At 53.2% G+C, this 15,978-nt stretch overlaps 1 protein-coding gene across 1 annotated transcript in view; it reads left to right on the top strand.

The window, feature by feature from the left end:
* CORO2B (coronin 2B) overlaps positions 1 to 15,978 on the top strand; it is a 112,440-nt gene that overhangs the window by 93,700 nt on the left and 2,762 nt on the right. Inside the window, 8 exon segments of the mRNA XM_025191583.1 lie at positions 7,229 to 7,378; positions 8,596 to 8,760; positions 9,467 to 9,583; positions 11,123 to 11,227; positions 12,224 to 12,320; positions 13,478 to 13,590; positions 15,080 to 15,170; positions 15,896 to 15,978. The exon segment at positions 15,896 to 15,978 is cut by the window's right edge and continues 24 nt beyond it. Of these exon segments, the coding sequence (XP_025047368.1) occupies positions 7,229 to 7,378; positions 8,596 to 8,760; positions 9,467 to 9,583; positions 11,123 to 11,227; positions 12,224 to 12,320; positions 13,478 to 13,590; positions 15,080 to 15,170; positions 15,896 to 15,978 (921 nt within the window).

The following is a 15,978-nucleotide window of genomic DNA, read 5'->3' as shown; positions in this document are numbered from 1 at the left end:
TTAGTATATAGGCACTTGAGCCCTGCGACTGGTGCCTTTGCTGCCCCCCCGCTCCGAGTCCCAAGGGGCCCTTTGTTTCTTACCTGCTCGTTCCTTACCTGTGTCGTAGTGCTGGCCTCCCCGTGGCTTTCAGGTTCCCAATGCTCTCTTTCTTCAGGCTGGGCTGTCCTTGTGGGTGCCGCATGGTTTGGTGGTCCACAGCTTCCCCCGCCCTCATCTTCCCCTCCCCCCGACGAGCCTAGTTTAAAGCCCGCCGGAGGAGATCCGCCAACCTAGAGGAAAACACACGCTTACCTTTGGGGGACAGGTGAAGCCCATCCCAGCTGAGCACGTCCCTCGTCGTGATGCGCGGGTCGTTGTCCAGGAAGCCGAAGCCTGCCTCGAGACACCACTGCCGAAGCCGCCCGTTGGTCTCTCGGATGCGGTTCTCGTGCTGTCTTCCGCGTCCGTTCCCTGGTAGGATGGAAGAGAATACCGCCTGCACGCCGAACTCCTTCAGCACGCCGCCCAGAGGACTGTAGTCCGCCATCAGGTGATCCGGGGTTCTCCTGGCCGCATCATTAGTACCCGCATGGACTAGGACCGGAGGCAGCGAGGGCATTATCAGAGTCCCAAGAAGAAGCATCCGCGGCGCCAAAGACCATCACAAGTGAGGGACCCGTCCCAAGCATCTGCAGTCCCGAAGAGTGGAGCGCCTCAGTAAGTGACTTGGGAGAAAATCGAAGACAGATGGGATCCCAGCGCGTGGGACAGAGCCCGGACTTCAAGGTGAGCATCGGTGGCAGACCCTCCGGAGCAGGCTCGGTGAAGCAGGACACAGGGCTCTCCCGGGCCTCTGTTGAGACACTCAGCAGGCCGGAGCCGGGGAGAGCATTTTAAGTCATGGCCCTGGGGCATCATAAAGGGCTAATCCTCTCCCAGGGAGTGATGAGGATTTTACTACAGGCCTAATTTCACCATCTATAACTTACACACCGTGTCCCGCCCTGTGCCTGTCTTGCTAATAGACCTCTCTGACGATTGTTCCATTTTAGCACGGTGTTGTAATTATTCCATAGCTACCCAGCCCTCATCCATACGTATCTGTCACCTCCTCGTGCCGATGACGGGTATTCAATCTTCTGCCTGACACCTGCCCTGAAAGGTGCGGATACATTATATGAGATTGCAAAACCAAGAAGCAGCAAAGGGACCTCCGCTTCGCAGTTCCTATTCCCATGGGTTGGGTAAGGTGTGGTATTACAGAGTACAGGGCATCGCTGTGAACGTGATTTGTGCCGGGCCATAAATGAATGTGGTGCTTTAAAAACAGGTTGGGAATGGGCATGAAATCCAGTGTAAGCCAGTGGCAGTTGCTTTGTGTTGCTTTTCCACATCCACTGAGGCATATCCCAAGCTGGTCGGGTCGGTGGGGGGGAAGGTTGCAAGTAAAAGGTTTTTGGCTGGCAAGCACAGATGCATCACAACACAAACCTTTTGTGGAAATGTATGTCCCGATGTAAACTTTCTCAGCCCCAGGCTGGGGGCAGATGAGAGACTGGCACCTCCCGAGTAGCCTGAAGTGATAGGAGTTATGATTTTAAAGAAGCTCTGTAACAGGAGACTGAGGGGTTGGGAACTGGGAAATGGGCCCTGAGGCAGCAGTTAGTTAATAGTAGCTGTTAATCAGTCACTCGGAGAGAAACTAAAAGCCTGCAGACACTCGTAGAAACACGGGAAATGAGGGTTAGCAGGGAGGTCACATCTAGTGCAACCCCCCTGCTCCAAGCAGGACCAGCCCCAACTACATCATCCCAGACACGGCTTTGTCTACCTGGTCTTCAACACCTGCAAGGATGGAGAGTCCACCACCTCTCCGGGTAACCTGTTCCAGTGCTTCACCACCCTCCGAGTGAGAGTTTTTCCTAATATCCAACCTTGACTTCCCTTGCTGCAGCTTGAGCCCATTGCTCCTTGTCCTGCCATCTGCCCCCACTGAGAACAGCCCAGCTCCATCCTCTTTGCAACCCCCTGCGGGGAGGTGAAGGCTGCTATTCAATCCCCCCTTGGCCTTCTCTTCTGCAGACTCTCTCATGTACTGCTCCACAATAAAACTTGGTGTTAGTTCTTCTTATTCTTTATGTGCCTGCACTTTATAAACCCAGTGATCTCCATGTGGCCAATAGCACAATGATTAGGCACTTCCTTGGGATATGGGCGCCCCAGGTTCAAGTCCCTGCTCTAAAACCAGGCAGACTGAAACACTTGATCCTGGATCTCCTTCATCCCAGTAAATGTTCCCACCACTGAACTGACAGCCCTTTGCTGTCCCCCAGTAGATCTCTTGAGCTTAATCAATATATATTTATTTCTACAAAGTGGAACAGCGTAAGGGGGGTTACTCCAGTTGTTAGCGCATGACCTTGGGGTATGAGCGTCTCCATTTCAAGTGCCTGTTCCAGACCCGGTGGGTGAATTCCCTGCCTGCTAGGGCATTGGCTCTCACGAGTCTCACTGTCCTGACAGTAGAGTTATCATCCCACAGTGGAAGGAAACTCAATCCTAAAACTTCAGGTTTTTGCCTTGTTTTCTGACCAGCCCTAATAGCATCCTTCTGACCACTGCATCAGGTGGGGAATGGTGGTCCTGCTGTATCTGGTCTTGGAGTGGCCAGATTGCAGGCCACGGTGACCTCGTTCTGGGATGAATGATAACTAGGAAACTGCCTCAATTATGAAAGTCATAGGCTGAAGACTGGAAAGACGTCAGGGGAAAGACAGTATTGTGGGGATCCCAGAGATGGTGCAACTGCAACAGGCACAGGCTGCAAACGTGGTACCACATTGCAGATTGCCAGGCACGAGCTGCCCAGCTGGACAGGCCCTCAGGCCCTGAATCAAGACTCCTGACTTTCCATGGCAGTTCTCTTCCGTGTGCAATCACCGAAAGAAGGAGAGCTGTCAGACTGTTTAACAAGGCTTTGACCCTCACAACCCGTCCCTTCCCCGAGTGCTGATATAAGTGGTGCTTGCTACCTTGCAATGATGTTCTTCTCACTCAGAGCTCTCTCACAGCGAATGGTTGAGTGAAAGGTGAAGATGCATCTGGAGAGAGATTTCAGTGTGTTAGGAAAGAACAAGCCAGCCTCTCTCTGTACCGGCGGCTCAGGTGCACACTGTACAGAGCGCGGGTTGCACGCTCTGCAGAGCTTCATTACTATTTTACCTGTTCGTGACGTGAGCACCTGCTCGATCTATAACGTGGCAGTCTTCCAAGGCGACTTTTTAGGCTGCAGCATGTTGCAGGTCACCAGCCGAGCGAACACTGCAGAGGCCCTGTATAAATTAACTCCAAAGCACACCCAGGAGTTTTGCAAGAACACGACCATTTGATCAAAGCTCAACCTGAGTGCATGGAGAGCAGTAATGGCTCTGGCTTTGCTTTTGCACTTCCTCTATCTGGAAGAAAGACCAGACGCTTTCTGCAGCTGGCCACCATCTTCAACAGGATGTTTCTAGATCAACCTCGAACACCTGGGGCCGCAGTGCAAATGAGGGTCCTGTCCTAGTGGTTCTAGCTAAAACCATGAGCTGGCAGCCTCTTCATGGGCTTGCACCACTTCTGCAGTGGACCTAGTGAAGTTTCTCTCCCATCGTTTTATGGGCTCCTCCACTTCTTTGGCATAAGCAAAGTGTCTTCTCTCCAGCAGTTAATGTTGCCTCTGGAACGCCTGGAGCCCACTGTTTAGCGATGCACCTGGCTTGTCTCTCACACACACACTTTAATGCAAATGCCCATTGATTTGGTGGAATTAACTTGGCTTTACAGTGGGGAAAATGGCAGACTTCAGCCCAGAAAGTTTCAGCTTTTGGAATTTAACCTATACTTTGGAGTACTCCATAGATGTTTGACTTCTGAAATACAGTATAAGCCACTTACAGCGCCCTTAGGGGAGGCGTGCAGGCATTTAAGTAGTGCAAACGGTACTAGTCATCAGCCAAATCTCACTCAGCCAAATCTCAGAATTTGGGGAGCAGGTCGGGGACATAGGAGATGCGAGGAGGGAATACAAGCCCACCCCATACAGATGGGAACGAGGGGATGGTGTGAGCGTGCTGCCTTTTCACACACACAGCCCCAGTTCTCCTGTAGCATTTGAGGATCCTGATGATGTCAGTATTAGAGTCACTAATCCTGATGATATCAGTAGTAGAAGCGCTAATTAAAACAATCAACATCTGTGTGCTCATCAGCTCTCAGCTGTTCGCACCTCATTAAGGCTGCTGGCCTTGTTACAAAGAGCACCTTGCCTCCAGTAGTAGGCTGGGGCAAGTAGTAGCCTTTGTTAGCTTTACCTTTTAGCTACTGGTTTTATTTTCCTGGTGCGCCCTTTCAGTCGGTGCGATCCAGCGATCAGTACCTTAGGCCTTTCACAGCCTGCGACATAGAGACCGGGTTTCAAGTAGACGGCTCAGCGGTTGATTTTTTGCAGGCCGGCAGATCTGGGAACTAGCTTTCTGCTTCAGGATTGTACCTCGCTGTCCCGACTCAGAGGACAAGTCCTGATCGACAGGGCAGAAGTTGACCATTCCCCATCTTGCCCCAGTCTGTGGTTGCACCATTAATAGCGTCCTCCCAGCCACCTCTGGAAAACTGATTCCTGCCTAAGCAGGGGGGTCGGACTCAATGATCTATTGAGGTCCCTTCCGACCCTAACATCTATGAATCTATGATTGTCCCACCCATGATCCGGGATGTGCTTCTGCCATCACAATGCTACTGGCTTCTTGTCTGACCGTGGATGTTTTCACAACTTTATGTGTCTCTTCCAGCCAGTCCCCAGGGTCACTATCGCCCTGCCGCTCGTGTTGCGCATTCCAGATAGAGGGAACAGGCCTCTCCCAGATATTTAGTCTAAGTGCCTGGTATCAGCTTCCTCGGTCACTGCCTTTACAGCTCCCTTTGGAAGATTTCCATGCTTTCCCATTAGCTTGAGAATAGCTCTCCATCGCACAGATTTTCAGATGCTCTCCATACCACTGCGCTCTTCCTTCGGTCCTCTCAGTCCCACCATCATACCTCTGGCTGCAGGGCAGACTTGTGTTGAGCTGGAGCAATAAGCAGCCAGGTGGGGGGAAACCTCGAGTGCAATGGTGTAGTAGTCTGATCTGAACTATAGGAGCAGTTGTGAAGTAAGTGCCGTTCTTGTGACACCAACATCCAAGCACTTGAGCAGAGCTCAGAGTTGCAGCACGTCTGAGCCATTGCTTGTCTCCGTTAGGGTGGTTAAGCAGCACAGAGGATGCCAGCCTGAATTAAACCAATGCCTTAGGTTTACCCAGCATGTCTTGAGATGCCATTTTCTGAGTGTCCCCTACTACCGTGATGCTCTGCAGAAAAAGGAATCAAGAAACGCTCTTTGACTGAATTAGACAGAAGTGGAGTGGCTGATGCAGGGCTCAGACTCATACCAGTGCCCTATGACAGAGATGAAAAGAGTTGTACCCCCCATTTGAGATCTCTCTCAAGCCATTTCATTAAAGAGGAGAGAAGCCTTCAAAAAACCTTGTCTTCCCCTGCACGGTGCACCCTTTATCTTCCAAATGTTTCTTCCTGGGTTTTGTTTGATATCCTCGGCAGTTATGCAGGCCTCAGAAGCACTCAGCGTTGCCCTGACTCTGCTTGTATGAAAAGCAATTACCATTTAGCAGCCATTGGAGACCCTGTTTAATGATGCCCGTGCAACTGTGAATCCCCCTGCAATGCAACAGCCTCTCTGTGTTGTTTCTCATCCTTGGAGAAGTCGCGTAGGCCAAGCGCACCGCTCTGCCTACACCGAAGTCAGCGGGGTGACAGCAGGTATCGGCTGAGTGTGTGCATGTGCGTTTACAGCTTTGTGAATGCTAGATGTGGTTCAGGCAGAGCAAACCTTCACAGTATCTGAAGGGCAATTACAGAGAGGATGGAGATGGCTTTTTCTCTGTGGCTCTGCAAGACTAGGAGCAATGGCCTCAAGCTGCAGCAGGAGAAATTTAGGTTGGAGATTAGAAGAGGGGTCGGGTATTGCAATAAGCACCCAGAGAATTTGTGGATCCTTGGAAGTTGTCAAGAGCAGCTTAGACACTTGCCTGGGATGGTTTAGTTAGGGATGGTCCTGCCTTGAGCAGGGGGCTGAACTAAATGACCTTGTGAGTCCCTTCCAGCCCGACTTTCCTACAATTGCTATGATCGGATCATGCAAAGGCACAATCATTCCTTGAGGATTTCAGTTGGTGATTGAACGCTGCGCCCCAACTGTCTCGACTACCGTCAGCGGTGTCGATCTGCCCTACCAGACCAAGATCAGGGGTCGGTCCTGCTTTGAACTGAAGCTGCGTGAGTCACGAGTGTCCCTTTTAACTCCATGCTAAATGGCAAAACAAGGATATCACATAACCATCTTCCTCAGTCTGCTACAGTAGTTCAAGGCTGTCCATCAGGCAGCTGCTAACAGCAAATGGGTAACGGCTTTCACAATACTCGCTCCCCAGATACGATGGCTAGTGAGGATGGTTTGCCCAGCTATGGCGGCACAAACAGTATGAAATATATTGCTGCCACTATTGCTATCCAGCAGTTAATCTTTCAAGGAGACTAAATCTTGAAGTCCTTAGTTCTGGTTCTCCAGGAGGTCTCTTGCGAGGTTGGATGTCTTTCCCCTGGGGGTGTGCGTGTGTGCACTTGCACGTGAACGAGTGGTATATCTTTCAGGTGCTGGTTTTCGAGGGCTCTCCCGTATCTTTTTACCCAGTAAAAAGCAGCATTACTTTTCACTTTGCATTATGGGCACCAGGTGCACGCCAGGTCCTCTTTGCCAGCCAGGACACCCTGTTGAAGCCATTGCAGTTCCCTCCCACGGCTTAGAGGACTAGACCCGCCAGCCCATCTCTACAGAAGAGAACCCAGGTTTTGCCTTCCCGGTGCCAGCCAGAGTTTGGGGAGCAGGTCGGGGACACAGGAGATGGGAGGAGGGAATACAAGCCCACCCCGTACAGACGGGAACACGGGGGTGGTGTGAGTGTGCTGCCTTTTCACACGCTCAGCCCCGATTCTCCCGTAGCATTTGGGGATCCCGATGATCTCCTTGGGAAATCCCCAGATGGGGCTTAGCGAATGAAGACTCGGCAGAGAAAATGAGGCTCTCGTAGGCCTCTCAGACCAGGGCAGAGATGTCTCCTCCCGATAACCTTTGCTCTCCCTGTCCTTTCAGGTTCGAATTTGGGAAATTCCAGACGGAGGCTTAAAGCGCAACTTGACAGAAGCCGTCCTAGAGCTGTATGGGCACAGCCGACGGGTCGGGCTCGTTGAATGGCACCCGACCACCAACAACATCCTCTTCAGTGCAGGCTACGACTACAAGGTGAAGTACACCGGAAGAGTTCGAGCTATCACTTGGCTGTAGCTGGGACCGCTCTTGACCAGTATAGCTCCAGTAAAAACAGTGGCCCAGTAAAACTACCCCATGAGCAAAACCAGCCATTGCAGGAAAAGCACATTTTTTTCTTATATTATTCCACCAATGCAGCTTCCCACCCCGACCGATATGGCTGCACCGGTGTGGACCTGGCCCAGGTTCTTTGAAGGGTCTTGAAAGATCGAAATCACGGTTGGCCAAGCCTTTTGCTGGTTTTTTTCATGGTCAGTTCTCCTCCTCAGATCTTTCTACCACTCTCTGCTAATCACCGCAGTGAAAATGCACTTGAGATCCAAGGATCTGCTGAGGCAGGTGCTTTGGGGTCTCGCTCCCCAAAGAACTTGGCATGGAATAACATGGGCACGTCGAGGACACAGAGAGCAGACAATGATATTTTCCTTCCACCTAGTCATAACGGCCTTCTGTCTGCATAATGTTCATGTAAAACTCCCGTGTACTTTGGTCACCCCGTACAGCTAGCGCTGAACTCGAGCTCTCCTGTGCTACCAGCCTCGCCCGCGTCGTACAGCAAAACCAGATCGCCCATGTTTCCAACATCCAAGCACAGTCCTGCCTCAAAAGGGATTGCAGAAATAGCTGTGGGGAGTGGGTTTGTTGGTTCACGGATTCTGCAGGACTATTGCTCCTTTTCTGTGGGACACAGGGCTGGGGTCGTAGAGATGCAACTGGCCGTTTCATTTGGACCGCGGGACACTTTTGCTGGGTGGTCGCGTGTTGTCATAGCAGAACCCAGCTTATCCAGGTCGAGTTGACAAGGGAAACCAGGGAGGGCCACTAAACATGGAGCCCCATACTGCCACGCTCAGAGCAGAACGACACACAGCTACGACCAGAAGTTATTCTTTACCTTTCTTCATATAACACGAATGCTAAAGAGATAAAATCGGCCTGGTGTGCCCGTCTTCTGCGCATGAGCACAGCTTGGGCAGACCGGCGCAGCTGTCTCTCCCGGGGTCGGATTCTGCTGTTGGCTCAAACGACACCAACGTGCTCATGGGGGAAGATGCCGTTCGCTGGGGGTTGCAATCTGGCTGCACATTACCAGAAGCGGTCTTGCACAGACGTATTGGTGAAGGAGCCTTGGCACTGAATTTTTCTTTTCCAAATGAGGGTTAACATAATCCTTCCTCGTTTCCCTCCAGGTTCTCATCTGGAACCTGGACATCGGGGAGCCGGTCAAGATGATCGACTGCCACACGGACGTCATTCTCTGCATGTCCTTCAACACCGACGGCAGCCTGCTCTCTACCACTTGCAAAGACAAGAAGCTGCGAGTCATTGAGCCGCGCTCGGGCCGAGTGCTTCAGGTGAAGAGCTGGGTACAGAAGAGTTGCCAAGGATCTGTCTCAAGGAAGTCCCAGGAAAGGCATCTGTTATTTCTGGCAAATGCACACGCAGCCTTAGGCTTGATTCAGTGAAGAGTTTCCAAAGTCGGTAGTTGCGTTCCTCACGTGTACAGCCGAGGAAAACCTGGGGGCGGTGGGAGGGAGCGATTTGAAGCTCAACGTAAGTGTGCCATGAGGGAAGAGCTCCTGAGGAAAGAGGGGCCCTAGGAAGGGATGCGTGGGGAGCGCACCATGATATTCAAGAAGCATCGGTGTCTCAAATGTCACCATGCATGTAACTCTCTGCCTTAAGGCAAGACGGTAGAAGGGATCCGGCCCCGTTCTAGCCACCGAACCCATCACAGACACTGCTGCACCACCACCCTTGCGTGAGCACCACGCTCACAGTTTGCAGCGCAGGAGGAGAGGAAGGACGAGGGGAGGCTGAAACTCAAGGCCCACGCAGCTTGCTGTGGGGTGCTTTTCCTGGGGCTGGAACTGAGACGTGAACACCACTCCCCGTAGAAAAGGCAGAGACGGTGCAGAGAGCAGGGGATAGCGTGGGGCGGCGGGGCCGTGCTCCCTCGAGGGTCACGCTCCACGACTCCAGGGCTTGCCTAGAGAGCAGGGCACTGGAAAGGTGCTGCCGTCTAGCCCGCGTAGCACATCCGGCCTCTTCTCCTTCCAGGAAGCCAGCTGCAAGAACCATCGCGTGAACCGGGTGGTCTTCCTCGGGAACATGAAGCGGCTTCTCACGACCGGCGTTTCGCGGTGGAACACGAGGCAGATCGCGCTCTGGGATCAGGTCAGAAGCCATCCCCTGCCGAGTAGGGGGCACGCGGGTGAAGCGTTGGCCCAGGACACAGGCAGGTCCAAGGGTCCGTGCTCTGCTCTGTGCAGACGTAGGTGACTGGAGGCAAGTCGTCCAGGTGTCTGGTGCCACCCGCAGCGTGCAGACACCTGCCTGGCGGCAATGGTGTCCTGTATCTGAATTCATCGACACTGGTCAAGAGCTGGGATCCTTGGTGGGAATGGGCTCTCCATCAGCAGACTGGCGTTGTCCCAGGGACCAGTCCAGCCCTCTTGCCAGGAATTAGGTGCCTGATTCAGCTCTCATTGACTTCCGTGTCCCTCAGCATCTGCAGAATCCCCCGGCACGCTGCACGATTGAGATACCTTTTGTAGCAACCCAAAACCAAGCACGTGCAGAGTAGTTTCTTTGCTCCTCCTCGTTTCCTAAGGGATGCTGCATAGGTCTTTACGTAACTCGGAGAATCTGGGCCAGCGTCTAGCGGAGAGCTGGCCGGGAACCGCTCCTTGGGGAGCTGGAGCTCAGCGTGCGCAGAGTTAGATAAGGCAGAGGTGAGCTGACCAGCTCCAGCCCAGCAAACCTTCCCACCCTCTCCTTTGACACCATGCACAGCCTTCTAGACCGAGGAGTTTGAGTCTGTCTGTGCACTGGACACCCGACGGCCTCTGGCTCAGGCTGTTTATCAGCTTGCCTGCAAACACCGGTGGTGCCTTGCAGGTTGCGGCTGCTGCTGGGGACACGGGGCGGGCGCTCATTCCTCTGGGTGAGAAGAGCCTTGTAACCACGCTGGCCAGGGGAGTAAAAAGGAGGATGCAGGATCCCATAAAGCATAAAGCTAAAGGCCGGGGGGACTGGGTTCCCCTCTAAATCCCAGGGGTCAGCACATTGGCTCCAGGCCACGGCAGGGCCCATCACTGTGGTGTCTTCCTGGAGTGTTTAAAGGCCAAAGTAAACCTAACAGCCTTTGAACCCAAGAGAGCATCCAGCCCCATCCCTCCTGCAGCAGCCCTGGGGATGTGGCCGTGGCCCTTTCCGCTTTGGGGGCCGTTTGCCCCCAGAGGTCAGGGTCCGCGCCCTGCAGACCGCCGCTGCCCCAGACCTGTCTTGGGAGAGAGAAAAGGAGAACGTGCTTTGCACTCTGCTCCTTTCTCCTCCTGCCTCCCCTCCCTGCTCGAAGCCCAGCCACGCTGGCCCAAACTGGGTCTCAAGCACAAACCACGCAGCAACGCCGGCACCCAGCACGGCTCTGGGGTGAGGGGTGGCTGGATCCTGCTTATACTGCATCCCCTACAGACCCGGCCCGGAGTGTGCTTTCACAAGACCTTAACTAGGCACCTTTTGCTCCATGTGTCCAGGGCCTCAATCTCCCCCTCCGCTCTGACTCGTACGATACTTCTTCCCCTGGCAGTGCTGGGGGAGGGCGGCAGGTTTGCCCAGGTTTCCCAGGCAAACCCCATCCTCCACACATTGCTCACCAGCGGACCTTGCTTGTGCGAAACCTGTGATGCATTCAGTGATTTCCTCGTTGTACAGGAAGACCTGTCCATGCCCCTAATAGAGGAGGAGATCGACGGGCTCTCGGGGCTCCTGTTCCCTTTCTACGATGCCGACACGCACATGCTGTACTTGGCTGGAAAGGTACGTTGGTTTGCGTCAGGCTACAAAGCAACACGTGGCACTAAGGTCGAGACTGACTTATCCCCTCCAAAGTGGCGTTTCGATCGTCTCCCAAAGGCAAGCAAGCAAAGGGGCCCATCTCTGATAAGCGCGTTTGCATTTAAACATTGGGGCCGAGGCGCTGATCATTTCGTGAGTGTGGATTTGGAGTCACTCCTCTGGATTTGGCCCTGGATTTTTCCCTGAAAGTCTCGGTGTTGTGTTGCGTGTCGATGGAGTTGCCCCTGGGCGCGATAGATGTGCCCACGTCTCTGTGAAGGATCACCTGCTTGCTTTGCAGCCAGCCTAGCAGACAGCTTTGGAAAGAGCCGTCCAGGATGCAGATACTGCAACGCAGACAGGAGGCCCCGAAAAAATATAAATGCAATGGGTTTCCTATTGGCTGCATACGGGCCCCTGCCGGAGCCAGCATATGGCCCTGCGTACCGCACAGCGTGTACTTTGCCAGGAGCGTGCGCATCAATGTCAGCACGGTGGTTCCCTGCCTGTGCATCGCAGCTCTGCTTACTGTTCATTGTTTCTCCTCCGGGATGGGCCAGGCCTGTCTTTAACCCGTGTCCCAGCCGCTCGGATTGTTTAAAGGATGCTCCTTGCTTTAGCTGCACTCTGGTATTTGTGTCTGTCTGTGCTGGGGCATGCACGGTCGAGTGCCCGGGCACAGGCTGTGCCTGGTGAAGTCGTATGTGTAACCCCTTAGCAAACATCTGCCGTGTGGGGAGTCTGGCTAGGAAAACCTCCAGTCGTCCTGCAAGTCTCCATTCCCAAACAATGCAGCTGTTGCACCTCCTGCAGCCTGCTGCAAGATCCTAGCGGCGCACAGTAGTGTTCCCATGCACAGCACGATCCCCACACAACGTGATGGGCAGCATCCTATGATGCTCCTCCCAACCAGCCCTTTCATTTGTGTAAAGCTTTCACATCCCGCTGTTAAACTTACCTCTATTCCCCGCCCCACAGGGAGATGGGAACATCCGATACTACGAAATCAGCTCGGAGAAGCCCTACCTGAATTATCTCATGGAGTTTCGCTCTCCTGCCCCACAGAAAGGACTGGGTAAGGGCTCGCATGATACGGATGGTTCTTCCCTTTGAGCGCTCCTACCCCAAAACAGACTGAAGTGTTATCATTCAATTTTGCTGGTAAACATGCTTTGCATAAAAAAAAGCCCCATGCTGTCTGCACCGCGCTGACTTTCACTGTTCAAATATGTTCTGTGCCATTAGGTAGCTGATTATTTGCTGGAAAATTAATTTAGGATTGCAGTGGTTTTCATGGTGGTATTTAACATGTGTGGCTCTTCCCATGGCAGGAATGTATCCTCCATTTCCAAAGAACATGCATGGACGATTACTCACCCCACCTGTAGTCTTCCATTTCCAAAGAAAATGCATGTACAATTACTCATCCCACCTGTAGTCCCAAACCTTTAATATGCAACCTCAGGCAGCGCATGGTTCCCCACCATTACTGCAGGATCCACCTGTTTCATATTCCCCTTGTTGCTGCCAGTGCTATGCCCTGATGGCTGCACCTGCCCCGCTCTCAGCTGGTTGCAAGCCTGCATGTGAAAAGGTTTTTTGGCGGTATAACCGGCTTCTATTACTCCTGGCTGCCATGCCGTTTGGGCATTTTTCTAGCAGCTCGCTCCGTCCTGAGCTGACCTGAAAGCAGTTTCAGACCCGTGTCATGTGGATCTGATGGGAAAAGGCTCCGAGGGCCCTCAAGTTACCGTGCGATCACGGCTTTGCAGAGCTGTTTGTGCAGTGAGCCCGGCGCCGAGTGTCGAAGGACAGGCCCCTGCAACTTGAGCTGAAGTCGCTGGCAGCTGGCAGCACTGGCATGCTCTAGGTTATGAGGGGGATACAAGACAGCCCTCATCAACACCTGGCTTTTAAGCAAAAGGCAGAAAATCATGTCCTTGTACAGCACGCTGGCAGCTCATCTCCATTTGTGAAGCCCTGAAGATTTTCTGTAGGAAATAATGATGCTTTTTTTGACGGTGGCTTTTACATGAAATGATGTCAGGGCCGACACGATGTCTCGTGGCGTTGGTATGCAGCACAGGCACCCTGTTCATGGGTCTACGCTGGCAATCTGGCGGGGGCTACACACGGTTCCTTCCTCACTGAAAATGCACCTGCATTGCCAGAGCCCTTGAACACTGCAGTGCAAGTGGAAGGCCCCTTGCTCACGTGTGCACTCTCCAACAGGTGTGATGCCAAAGCATGGGCTGGACGTGTCCGCGTGCGAGGTGTTCAGGTTCTACAAGCTCGTTACCTTGAAGGGTCTGATTGAGCCGATCTCGATGATCGTGCCGAGAAGGGTGAGTACTTCAGTGCAAATCAGCGCTTCGGCTCGGGGCGCTGAACTCACCACGCGAACGCCTTGTCTCTGGGCAAGTTTAGACAGCGGAGCGGGGTCACTTCATTTTTGCTACCCAGTTGCACCAAAGAAGTCTGGGTTTTGCATTTCGAACAATTCCCAGGTGAGAGCCGCGGGGACTCAGTCGCTCGCCCTGAGACCATGCAGAGAGCCCAGCTCTCGTGTGCGTGGATCAGTCATTCAGGTGAAAATGCTGGAGATGCAGTGGATGACAAATGGGCTGTGGCCGGCTGTGTGTAGCAAACGAAACACCTTGGGGGTTATATTGCTGCCCACAATATCTGCAGGAAATTATCTGTTCTTGCTGCCTGGGAAATGCCCTCTGAACCTGCTAGCCACATCCCTAGCTCACAACTTAGTGTCACAAGCTTGCTTTTTTCCAGGCTGTGGGTGACCCCCTGCCCTCTCCAATGGGCCCAGCTCCATGTCGCCTGCCTCGTACACCAGTTATTCGGTTAAGATCCCAACTTCCATCCCGGCTGGGAATTATTTTTTTATAATGCCCACAGCTTGCAATGACACGAACCCATCGCTCTGTGCTCAAGGAAACTTTCTTCCTAAAGCGGTGATCCCGGGATTGTTGTGGCTCATGCCGCTGCTGTTTTTTGGGACGTCGACCTCCCCGCTCGAGCCACACGACAAAGAGCTGTCTCTAGGCTTTGCGAGCCAAAGCCCCATACGCTGGGGCCAGCTCTGCCCGGCCATCACTAGGAAGGTCCTGAATTTTGAAACAAAAATACGAGCCGCCCCTGGGTGCGAGGCTGATCGAAGGCGGTCAGTCAGCAATGCTTTTCCAACAGAAGCAACTCAACAGAGCCTTTTTTCCTTTGTTCTCTGAACTTTCCCGTCACTTGCAGGCGGATAAATGGAGCTGGGTGGGGGAGCAGAGGGGTGGAGAAGGGAATATATTTTTGGCCCCTTCCCCTTGTGTGCAGCTTTCCTCATTTTATTTCCCTTGGAGATTTTCCTTTACACGCTGCATGCCCAGAGCGCACGATCTTTGTCTTTGAAACGGGATCTCCAACGAGCGACCATATGCTCGGTGCGCCCTGTGCTCCCTGGCCCGTCTCCCCAGCAGCAGGAACCAGCCCAAACTTTCCAGTTCAACTTTTTGGTGCTGTCGCTGTGCCTCTGAACCCCTTTGTCTGCTGCGTGGCTGAGGCATAGGCGGGCACTTGAGCACATGGCACAGCTCGGCCTGGCTGGGGTATCGTTTTCATGCGAACATGAATTTAATAGGCAGCAGCGAGGACTCTTGACTTCCCATTTCAGCGAATGGGGGAAGCACAGCTAGTTCTTTCTTTTCCCCGGGAGGCTGCTGAATGTCTGCGCGGCCGTGCGCCGGCAAGCAAACCGTCTTTGAACGAGGCGGCTAGCAGTTGCTGACAAATGTACGGAGGTGGCTGTTCTTTATTCTCCCTCGTTCGCAGTCCGAAACGTACCAAGAGGACATTTACCCGATGACTCCAGGCACGGAGCCGGCCCTTACGCCAGATGAATGGCTGAGTGGGATGAACAGAGGTAAATGAATTAACCCTGCGCGGATCTATCCTGCTTTTTTCTGATACCTGACACAGCCGCTGGTCTCCCGCCCTCGCGGTGAAGTCGTGACGTAGGGACAGTCCCCCCGGCACATGCATTGGCAGCAGTGGACCCCAAAGACTTGCACGGGAATGCATTTAATGCAGAAATCCTGCAGGAACCATTTCAGACAGGCTCTGCCTGGGGTTTAGGAGGCTGTTGACACCCTGTCTATGAGATACCTTTGTTCGTATAGTTGTACGGCCCAGCAGCTCCAGCTGTGCTTGGGGGCTGTTGTGCCGAAGACGGCACGGATATACCTTGTCCGAGCAGGTGTGGGTGCAATCCATCTGCTTTAGCTACGTCACAGCTGAGGACTGACATATTAAACAGCATTACCTAGGTGTGTGTTGAGGCCGTACTGAGGCCGTGCCTGCACCGGAGGGTTTGTGGTGAAACTAGACAAGACAAAGGGCAGGATGGGAAGCACCGGCGCAGAGAAGCGGGGTGTGAAGGTCACATAATAGGTCGGTTGCTGAGCTGGGACTTGACACTAAGGTTTTGGCTTCCCTGTAGATTGCCCTGCACTGGGGTCGAACCGTATCTGCTGATGGGGAGTGCACTTTAGCAAGCGCAAGAGAGCAGGGCCTTTTAAAGGAAAGAAACTCGAGTCATGCAGCGTAGCAGAGCAGGCGGTCATCTCCCTCTTGGTTTTCTCACCCTAGATCCCATACTGATGTCTTTGAAAGAGGGCTATAAAAAGACGTCTAAAGTGGTCTTTAAGGCCCCGATAAGAGAGAAGAAGAGC

Source organism: Alligator sinensis, unplaced genomic scaffold (genome assembly GCF_000455745.1).
Source record: "Alligator sinensis unplaced genomic scaffold, ASM45574v1 scaffold1242_1, whole genome shotgun sequence".
NCBI classification, from domain to species: domain Eukaryota; kingdom Metazoa; phylum Chordata; order Crocodylia; family Alligatoridae; genus Alligator; species Alligator sinensis.
The sequence above is the reverse complement of the archived record's forward strand: the minus strand, read 5'-3'. Positions and strand labels throughout refer to the sequence as shown.